The 11,186-nt window shown below is 44.3% G+C and overlaps 1 protein-coding gene across 1 annotated transcript in view; it reads right to left on the reverse strand.

Annotated features, from left to right (window-relative positions):
- Positions 1 to 2,044, reverse strand: part of ITGAX (integrin subunit alpha X) — a 28,803-nt gene extending 26,759 nt beyond the window's left edge. Inside the window, exons 1-3 of the mRNA XM_026011236.2 lie at positions 1,926 to 2,044; positions 994 to 1,082; positions 314 to 419 (exon numbers count right to left, since the gene is read on the reverse strand). Coding sequence (XP_025867021.2) covers positions 314 to 419; positions 994 to 1,048 — 161 coding nt within the window. The 5' untranslated portion in view covers positions 1,049 to 1,082; positions 1,926 to 2,044. The remainder of the gene's footprint in view (positions 1 to 313; positions 420 to 993; positions 1,083 to 1,925) is intronic.
- Positions 2,045 to 11,186: the final 9,142 nt, after the last annotated feature.

Raw genomic sequence — 11,186 nt, forward strand, 5'->3', positions numbered from 1 at the left:
CTGAAACTAAAATAACACTATATGTTAACTCTACTGGAATTTAAGATAAAATAAAATAATTAAAATAAAACAAAATAGATCAGTGCCCACATAAAGGGTGCTTGACACAGTGCTGGGTGCTTAGTAAGTGCTCAATAAATATTAGTTGTGATTATTGAGATGGCAAGACAGCACCCGCTTTCAGTCTAACTCTTCATATACTAGGAGAATTGCCACACCAGACAGAGGAGAAGAGGGTCATGGGGAAGGACACGACCCTGAGCATGAAGAGAAGTTGATGAGAACCAAAGGCCAGTCACCACCCAGTCCTCACCAGGAGTTGTCATACTGGACCACGCTGTGTCCAAATCCAGCACTCTCCATAAGGAAGCTTTTTGGCTGTTCCGTGTCCAAGTTGAAGCAGAGAGAAGAAGCCAAGGCTGGGGAAGGGGGTGAGAAAAGAAGCTGTGGAGAAGGGTCTTCCTCCTGTTCCATCTCTCCAGCCCCTAGCACTGGCTCCCCCCTTAGGTCCAATGCCCCAGCATCTCCTGGACTTCTGAACTCCCAAGCTCAGGCTTTCCTCTGCCTTCCTGCAGGCAGTCTAGAAATAGTTCTTCACCCATTGGCCAGTTGGCAAGTTTCAATTCTCCATTTTCATAGAGCAACACACAAGCTTTAAAGACAATCCTTTGCCACCCCACCACTGGGGCTTCTAGGAGGAAGAATCCAGGAAAACGTGGGCCAAAGTGACATTGTGGATAGAGCACAAGTTTGACTTGTTCTGCCCACTTGGGAAATCTCTGGATTGTTCAAGCAACTGGCTCCTTTTCCAGCATCTCTTGAACTCCCCTAAAATTAGTTCTTCAATATCCTGTCCCTCCAAAAACTCCAGAACCGAAACCCTGTGTAATTCCAAGTCCCTCTCCTAATGTCTGCTAAACATGTACATCCTCAGCTCTCTGTCTATCTGGACTCCAATCTTCTTATGTCCCTTCATTGGGGCACATGACTTACCCATCAATAGAAGGAGGGATGTTCTGGTCCTGGTCATGACTAGAAGGTTAGACATGGGCTTCTGAGTTCCTCAGCCACCAAGGGAACAGCTAGACCAAGGTGCAGAGGAAGCAAATGAACAGAGAGGTGGTCAAGAGGCTAGAAGCAGGGAGGGAAGTTGTCAGAATGACTCAGAGTTGGAGGGCGGAGAATAGGACTAAAATAAACAGAAAAAAGAATTGAGGCAACCCACACATGCTGGGTCCAGGAGTCTTTCTTTCTTTCTTTCTTTTTTTTTTGTTTTGTTTTAAGATCTTATATATTTATTAGACAGAGACAGAGAGAGAGCATAAGCAGGGGGAGTAGGAGAGGGAGAAGCAGGCTTCCTACTGAGCAGGGAGTGCAATGCGAGGCCTGATCCCAGGACCCTGGGATCATGATTTGAGCCAAAGACAGATGCTTAACCAACTGAGCTACCCAGGTGGCCCTCCAAGAGTCTTTCTAACCAGAGATGTCTTGGCTTGCTTCTTGTGCCTTACCAAACTAGGTTTAGGTGGATGCAAATCCCCTGCCCTGCACCACCTCTTTAAGCTTCTCTACTTGTACTGGCAGAAGATTCCTCTTGACCTTGAAACTTCAGTTCTCCTGGGGAGGGAGGGTGGACAGATGCCATGATAAGGTTGGGCCCTAATGAAGACCCTGATGGGAACCCTCTACTTGAGACCTGGAAACCTTTGGGCTAGGAATCAAGCATCCAGGCCTTAGGAGAACAGAGTAAGTATTCAGTCATTTACTCAACATGCTAATTTGAGGCTGATTGTGTACCTCTCTGTTAGCAAAGAGATAAAATACAAACCACAAGGCCCAGCCCTGGGGTTAGTAGAGAAGGCCAATGTGCAAGCAGCAAGATGTTGCTATGAAATAAGAAGCCCACTGACCACAAAGTACCTTACCCAATTTAGAAGGGTGTGGATTTCCGGAAAGGCTTTCTGGAGGGGGACTTGGGCTAAGTCTTGAAGGCAACTAACTATAAGAGAGTACATTTCAGAAAGGGTAACCAAATGTGGAAGACGCATGAAAGTGGAGGGCCTCTTGGGAAACCAGAGAGTGGGAGGTAGGAAGTGGCTAGAGATGAGGTCAGTACCATAGGGGATGGGGAGGAAGGGGAAGCAGGCCCCAGACCTGGAAAGCCCCCTTAAGACATGTTTATTTTATCCTGAGGGCAGAGGGAAGCATTGAATCAAATTGGGAAGACTAAGATCTTAAAATTTACATTTTAGAAAGCAAGAAAGAGGAGCTGCATGGATCATGGTTTCATTGGGAACTAGCCGGAGACAGATCAGTTAGGAGGAAGGTAATATGGTCCTATGGGGTGAGCTAGTGGCTATGGGGATGGACTGGGGGCTGACTGGTCCCTAAGGGGAGGACAGTGGTAATGGTCTCCGAACAATTTGGAGAAAGAGGGATGGTAGGCTAGGACAACTTCGGTTTTTAGAGAACCAAAATTTAGTGTTTAAGAGCTTGGACTCTTTCAATCTTTCTAGGTTCCAGTTTCCTCATTTACAAAAAGAGGGTGATAAAGGTACACACCTCCCTGGGCGCATGACTGGCTTAGTCAGTGTAGCATATGAATCCTGATCTTGGGGTCGTAAGTTCAAGCCACACGTTGGGTATAGCGATTACTTAAAAATAAAATCTCCAGAAAAAGGGGTGCCTAACAATCAGTTGGGTGGGTGACTCTTGGTTTGGGCTCAGGTCTCATCTCAAGTCTGATTTCAGGGTCATAAGATCAAGCCCCGTATCTGGCTCCATGCTCAGCACTGAATCTGCTTCATATTCTCTCTCCCTCTGTTCATTCTCTCTCTTTCTTTCTCTCTCAAATAAATAAATCTTTTAAAAAAAAATCTTCAGTGACACCTGGGTGGCTCAGTGGTTTAGCATCTGCCCAAGGTCATGATCCCAGGGCCCTAGGATTGAGTCCCATATCAGGCTCTCCACAAGGAGTCTGTTTTTCTCTCTGCCTATGTCTCTGCCTCTGTGTGTGTGTGTCTCTCATGAATAAATAAATAAAATCGTTTTTAAAATCTAAAAAAAATACATATTTATTGATGCTGGGAAGGTTGAATTAGCAAATGTGAAATGCTGAGAAGAATGTGTAAGAGTTTCTGTTATTGGCTATTATCAATACTATGCTGTGATGATTGTTATGGGTAAGAGGAGACTGAAGGCCTTCAAACAGGAGATGTCCTAGAGGAAGGTTGGGTGGATGGGGCTAGATCTCAGGAGAAAAGTCTGGGTTGGAGATGAGTTTTGGATTCATCAGAAGTGCTGGATGAGATCCTGGTGGAAGTGCGAAGAGGGAAGAGAAAGATGGGTAGAGGAGGGGGAGAAAGCCAGTGTTGGCAACAGAATATGAGTAAAGGAAAACTGAGAAGAAAGGAGTCTTCAAAGAGGGAGAAAGAAACCCAGCATGAAAAAAAAAAAGGCATCCTGGAAGGACTGCCTAGAGAGGAGTTTAAACAGTGTCACAGGCTCCCAGATGTCAAGTTAGGTAAGAAATGAGGAAGTCTCCAGTTCTGACAACAGAAGCTGCCAGGGACCCTAGAGTCAGCTGTGCCAGGGTATCGGGAGAGGTGTTGGGAATGGGGAATGTGGGCAGCAGTGACTGGAGATAAGCAGCCCTGAAAAGACCTCAGATACAATATGGCTGGAGAAAACCCCTGGAATCCTTGGAGATGAAGAAAATTTGAGGGAGAAAGAAACTGTGACAGAGAAACCCAATAAAGAGAAAGGAGAAGTGACACAGATTCCGAAGAGAATAAAAGACGAACCAGAAATGACTCAAGCCAGAAGATGCCTGTAAGACTGAGAGCTCCAGACAGGGGTGAGTGCCAGAGAGGACCCCCAGCCTTCAGAGATACTTTGCATCCTGGCCTTTCCATTGCTTCCTTTCCTCGGGCTTGGGTTCCACCGTTGGTAAGTGAGAGTACACAAGACAAGAATGTTGGACAGATAAGACTCCATTTCTTCTTTCAAGCTGCCCAACACACTTCCATGATACTTCAGAGAAAAGCCAAGCAAGGTAAGACATTTCACCTTTAGCACAGACTACTTAACCATAAAAGTGTAGAACAGGATATATCTTTAATTCAACCCATCCATTTTACAGATGAGGGCAGTGAGCCTCTAACACTCACAGCCCCTTTTCATTTCAGTGAATCATGGTGTGACACTTCCAGAAAAAGGATGGCAGCTGAGGGAGATATATAAGCAAGGAAGGAGTGGACAGCCAAGTTCCCTAATCTCAGCCCCGCGGGGCCATGAGTCAGTCACATCCAGTTCTGTCCATATGTTACCTCTAGGGTGTTCAGAGGGGGAGGGTCTCGGGAAGTTTGGAGGCCAACCAGCTTTTCCTACTGCTGGCATTCCTCACTCAGTAAGTTTCTGCTCTGTCCCTGAGCCTAGAGGTGCTGCCTGTAGAAGTTTCTGGCAGGGCGGTGGGGCGAGAGGAGCTGCATCTGATCTGTCACATACTGGGTGAGGGGAACAGCTACTAGAGAAACCAGGACAGAAGCTGCTTTAATTCAGGTTTGATTTGCCTGAACTAAGTAGAACTGAATAATTTGGGGTCTCTTTCCTTGGTGGTTTCTTTTCTGTGGAAAGAGAACAGAAATCTGGTGGGTGGGAACCCTTGTGTTTTTTAGTCCATTTCCACCCCACCTTTACCCATGCCGCCTTAATGGATTTTCCCTAGAGTTTATGCCCTTCCTCTTACTACATGCAATTGGTCTCACTTCTCTCTCTTTGAGGAGCATTGCCCACCTCACCAGCAAATTTTCTCAAAACAGGATTTATTTAATTCTATAGTATAGAAACACACATGCATAATCAGGTTCTCAGGAAGAGGCTGCCCTCCAAGAACAATTAACTGGTTCTCCCTGAATTCCCAGAGCCCTAAGCATGGTGTTCTGTTGCGATAGATGATTTGAGAGTGCTAGAAGATTTTAGCCAGTGGTTGGGAAGATTGGGACATGGGAGGGAGAAGCAGGCACAGGGTACTAACATCTTGGTGGCAGAACAAAATATCTGAGGTGATACTAATATATCATTGTACGCTTTATGTCTGTTAGCTCACAAAATCTTCACAAGGGGTTGAAGGTGAGGCGCTGCAATTATCCCCATTTTACAGATGCAAAATTGAGGCACAGAGAAATTGAGTCATTTGCCTCAAGTTGCCCAGATAGTACAAGGTAAAGACAGATTTTGGGGCACCAGGGTGGCTAAATCAGTTAAGTGTCTGCCTTTGGCTTGGGTCATGATCCCAGCGTCCTGGGATGGAGCCTTATGTTGGGCTCTCCACTAAGCAGGGAGTCTGCTTCTTCCTCTCTCTCTCTCTCTCTCAAATAAAATTTTTAAACCTCAAAAAAAAAGGCAGATTTCAAAGCACCAGAGTCTTTTTTTAATTAATTTATTTTTTATTGGAGTTCAATTTGCCAACATATAGCATAACACTCAGTGCTCATCCCATCAAGTGCCTCCCTCAGTGCCCTTCACCCAGTCACCCCAACCCCCCACCCACCTCCCTTTCCACTACCCCTTGTTCATTTCCCAGAGTTAGGTGTCTCTCATGTTTTATCACCCTCACTGATATTTTCACTCATTTTCTCTTCTTTCTCCGTTATTCCCTTTCACTATTTTTTATATTCCTCAAATGAATGAGACCATATAATGTTTGTCCTTCTCTGATTGACTTATTTCACTCAGCATAATACCTTCCAGTTCCATCCATGTAGAAGCAAATGGTGGGTATTTGTCATTTCTAATGGCTGAGGAATATTCCATTGTATATATAGACCACATCTTCTTTATCCATTCATCTTTCTTTTTTATTATTAATAATTATATTATTTATTATTTTTATAAATTTATTTTTTATTGGTGTTCAATTTGCCAACATATAGAATAACACCCAGTGCTCATCCCGCCAAGTGCCCCCCTCAGTGCCTGTCACCCAGTCACCCCCACCCCCTGCCCACCTCCCCTTCCACCACCCCTAGATCATTTCCCAGAGTTAGGAGTCTTTCATGTTCTCTCTCCCTTTCTGATATTTCCCACTCATTTTTTTCTCCTTTCCCCTTTATTCCCTTTCACTATTTTTTATATTCCCCAAATGAATGAGACCATATAATGTTTGTCCTTCTCCGATTGACTTATTTCACTCAGCATAATACCCTCCAGTTCCATCCACGTTGAAGCAAATGGTGGGTATTTGTCATTTCTAATGGCTGAGTAATATTCCATTGTGTGCATAGACCACATCTCCTTTATCCATTCATCTTTCGATGGACACCGAGGCTCCTTCCACAGTTTGGCTATTTTGGACATTGCTGCTAGAAACATCGGGGTGCAGGTGTCCTGGCGTTTCACTGCATCTATATCTTTGGAGTAAATCCCCAATAGTGCAATTGCTGGGTCGTAGGGCAGGTCTATTTTTAACTCTTTGAGGAACCTCCACACAGTTTTCCAGAGTGGCTGCACCAGTTCACATTCCCACCAACAGTGCAAGAGGGTTCCCCTTTCTCCACATCCTTTCCAACATTTGTTGTTTCCTGTCTTGTTAATGTTCACCATTCTCACTGGTGTGAGGTGGTATCTCATTGTGGTTTTGATTTGTATTTCCCTGATGGCCAGTGATGCAGAGCATTTTCTCATGTGCTTGTTGGCCATGTCTACGTCTTCCTCTGTGAAATTTCTGTTTATGTCTTTTGCCCATTTCATGATTGGATTGTTTGGTTCTTTGCTGTTGAGTTTAATAAGATTTTGGATACTAGCCCTTTATCTGATATCTTCTCCAATTCTGTAGGTTGTCTTTTAGTTTTGTTGACTGTTTCTTTTGCTGTGCAGAAGCATCTTATCTTGATGAAGTCCCAATAGTTCATTTTTGCTTTTGTTTCTTTTGCCTTCATGGACGTATCTTGCAAGAAGTTGCTGTGGCCAAGTTCAAAAAGGGTGTTGCCTGTGTTCTTCTCTAGGATTTTGATGGATTCTTGTCTCACGTTTAGATCTTTCATCCATTTTGAGTTTATCTTTGTGTATGGTGTAAGAGAATGGTCTAGTTTCAACCTTCTGCACGTGGCTGTCCAATTTTCCCAGCACCATTTATTGAAGAGACTGTCTTTCTTCCAGTAGATAGTCTTTCCTGCTTTGTCGATATTAGTTGACCATAGAGTTGAGGGTCCACTTCTGGATCCTCTATTCTGTTCCATTAATCTACGAAGGCACCAGAGTCTTGACCACACTTCTAATGATTCCTCCTCTCTAGCCCACCTGCTGCCTGGGTAGCATTTGTTCATTCAGCCATTCATCCCCCACACAAGAGCTGTTCATGTGACCCAGGCTGTGGGCTGGCTTCTGGGGAAGCAAGACAAGCAGAAAAGTGTACTGGCCCTCAAGTAGATCATACCCTAAAAGGAAAACAATATTCTCATGCATTCAAATCACAAGTTTTACTGGACAGCAGAATGGCTTGAGTGGCTCAGGGAGGAAGTGATTAACTCTGCTTTGATGAATTTAAGAAGGAGATGCTTGGAGGTGAAAAAATGCCTTGATACTCCATGGACTTGGATAGGGACTATAGATTTCTTTAATATAGGAACTGACTGGGCAGCCCCGGTGGCACAGCGGTTTAGCGCCGCCTGCAGCCCAGGGCATTATCCTGGAGTCCCGGGATCCAGTCCCACGTCGGGCTCTCTGCATGGAGCCTGCTTCTCCCTCTGCCTCTCTCTCTCTCTCTCTCTGCACCTCTATGAATAAATAAATAAAATCTTTAAAAAATATATAGGGACTGACTGTGTCCTTCTAGCCCCTCTATCCCCACCATTCAGCACAACACCAGACACATAGGAAGCAACCAATGGATACTTGGTACCCACATGAAATTAAAGAATGGCAGAGCTAATCCCAGGCAAGGAAACAAGTTTTTGTACAGAAGATCCAACAGTTCTGGTCTCAGTCACTTGCAGCTCAGTTATGTGCTTGGGAAATAGCACTTGCTGCTATTTGTTGCTGAAGTTGTTATAAGCTGAGAGCAAGGTACTCCTGGGTGGCTCAGAGGTTGAGTGTCTGCTTTTGGCTCAGGTCGTGATCCCAGGGTCCTCGGATTGAGTTCTGCATCATACTCCCCACAGGGAGCCTGCTTCTTCTCTACTATGTCTCTGTCTCTCCATCTCTCTCTCTCTCTCCATCTCTCTCTCTCTCTCTCTCTCATGAATAAATAAATAAAATCTTTTAAAAAAAATAGGCTGAGGGCAAGGGTGAAAATGAACAGTCTTCCTTAGTGAAGATAAAAGGTGACACCCTCTCAATGTGAGTCTATTGAGAGTGGATGCTCATTTCTCTGTCTCTCCAAGGGTGGCCATTAGGCCTGGAGTAGATACAACAAGGCTAAAACATGTCTGTTGGATATATGGGTAAATGAGTGATAAGAGGATAGATGAGTTTGTGTATGGACAAATGAGTAAGTGACTAGGTAAATGGAAAGATGAGTGGATGGGTGGGTAAGTGGGGTGGATGGGTATGTGGAAAAGGAGTCTGCACAGATTTGAAGTTAATGGACCAAGTATTCAGCCCAGAGCATTCTGGGACCTGCTCAACAGTTGTATAAATCAGAAGGCTGCCTCAGAATAAGCAGAGCAGCCTTTCTAGGAAGCAAACTAACTTGAACTGGAGCAAATTTTTGATACAATAGGGATTTGCTTAGGTTGAGTAAAAGGCTTTAGGAAATAAATAGAGGAATGTTAGGGAACACAGCAAACATGAACCTGGTAGATGAGGAAAACCCTGGGCAACACTGAAGGGAAGAGGAAGGAGCACTGGCTTGGCTCATGTACAGACATGAGCCAACCCCTGGGAGTGTCAAAGTGTTGCCTTTGCTCTAACTCCCACTGCTGGTAAGTGATTTAGCTGGAATGAGAAGAATATAGAAGAACTTAATTTGTACTTAAGTTCTGTGAAACAGAGACAGAAGAGAAAAGTAGATGCAAATACAAGTCACTAGTAAACAGGGGAAAAGAAGAGAAAAGAGAACAGAAACGATGTGGTCAGAGTAAGAGGGATAGGAGCTGAAGTTTTTATGACTGGCCTTATCTCCTGGGTTTCCCTTCGAGAGAACACTCATACTTTCCATCTGAAGTCTCCACAATGCTGCCTCAGTTCCCAGGCTTAGATTCAGCTCACAGAGGTGAGCAGGCAAAGCGGGGCTGGAGTCCAAGCTATAGAAAGTCTGCCTGACCTTGGTCAAGTTCACATAACCTCACTTATCATCAGTAGCCTCTTCTACAAAATGGGAACAATAATACTCGCTTCGCTGGGCAGGTGTCAAGAGTTTCATGAGAACTGAATTGACCTTCAGGACAGGACTTATCCAGCTGTGTCTGAACTAGAGTCTGGTCGGCACACTCCTTAAAAATGCATGGAACCTTGAACAATGGGTCCTCAAACTCCACTTGAACTACAACGTGTAGATCAAGATGCCCTTAAACCAGAAAAGATGCCAGCTTTCTGCCTATTCCACTCTGTTTGTAACTCAAAAACAATTCTAAATGAAAAAGCAAGTACAAGAAAGGTCCTCAAAGTTCTGGTTTTCCTTTCAATACTACTTTGATATTTCTTTGGAAAGAATATTATGTCCTTTTCGAAAAAAGTCTTCCCTCATTTTTTTGATGCCTTGACTTTAATGGAGCCTTAAACATGGGAATTGTGTGGGCTCTGGCCCAGAGCTGCTACCCGTGTTAATTAAGTATTAGCAGTGCCCCTTTTATTCTCCAAAGTTGTCCTGCCATATTCCTCAGCCATTAGAAACGACAAATACCCACCATTTGCTTCAACGTGGATGGAACTGGAGGGTATTATGCTGAGTGAAGTAAGTCAATCGGAGAAGGACAAACAGTGTATGTTCTCATTCATTTGGGGAATATAAATAATAGTGAAAGGGAATATAAAGGAAGGGAGAAGAAATGTGTGGGAAATATCAGGAAGGGAGACAGAACATAAAGACTCCTAACTCTGGGAAAGGAACTAGGGGTGGTGGAAGGGGAGGAGGGCGGGGGGTGGGGGGGAATGGGTGACGGGCACTGAGGGGGACACTTGATGGGATGAGCACTGGGTGTTATTCTGTATGTTGGTAAATTGAACACCAATAAAAATTAATTTATTAAAAAGAAAAAACAAAGTTGTCCTGCCTAAACATACAGTGGGCTGGGATAGGCAGCCTGAGTTTAAGCAACATGGGAAATAACCTGACAGGTGTCATAGACTTCTTGACCAGGAACTGTGGTGCAAAAGATCATTCCTCTCCCACACACACATATACCTACTTTCCTTTCTAAGTTTGTACAAGATTTAGCATTTGCAAAAAACTGCAAGCTCCCTGTAAAAACAGAAAAAAGTAAATATATTTCCAAAATTGCAGAGGGAATAAGCTCCCTTGCTACCACTGCAAGATTAGCATCTGTCATTCATTCATTAGCAAGTATCCATTGAGCACCTGCTCAATACCAGGTATTGTCCCCATGGCAAAGAAACAAACCCAAACACTTTTTTCAGATAGTGATAAAAGTTATAAAGAAAACGAAATGACGCAATGGTCTAGAACATTCTTTAAAATGGCCATTGCCTTAGGTCTAGTTTCCTAGAAGCAGAGTCTGAGACGGGAATTTGAGGGCTAATAATTATTGAAGGAGGCTCTTAGGAGAAAGGGATGAGGGAAGGCAGGATGCAGCAGAGAAAAAAGCTAAATGATAACGAGACTGGAATCTAGCTTCAGCTTGATCCCAGAGGGAGCTCTAGAGCAGGAATTGCATCCCAGAACGGGCCCTACTTTGAGGCCAAGGTCTGGTCTGTGACACTTGCTGTGTCCATTACCACTGTACACTCTTCCACTTTTTCCCACACCCAGGGATAGTGAATGCTCCTGTTCAGCCAAGGATGATTCGCCAGAGAAGGGGGCAGCTGGGAAACTTTAGTAGCCAACACATTCAACATAGAGAAATTGTTCTTGACCATGTCGAGGATCTGGGAGCGGCACAGACAGCATCTAGTGATTCAAGAATTATTTAATCTCAATTTCCTTTTAGGGCAAAAAGAAGGAGCAAGGGGTCCTAGGAAGATGAGGTGGGAGCACAGAACAGCAGGCATCTACCATCTTGGAGAGAACA

The sequence above is a fragment of the Vulpes vulpes genome, chromosome 3 (assembly GCF_048418805.1).
Source record: "Vulpes vulpes isolate BD-2025 chromosome 3, VulVul3, whole genome shotgun sequence".
NCBI lineage: Eukaryota > Metazoa > Chordata > Mammalia > Carnivora > Canidae > Vulpes > Vulpes vulpes.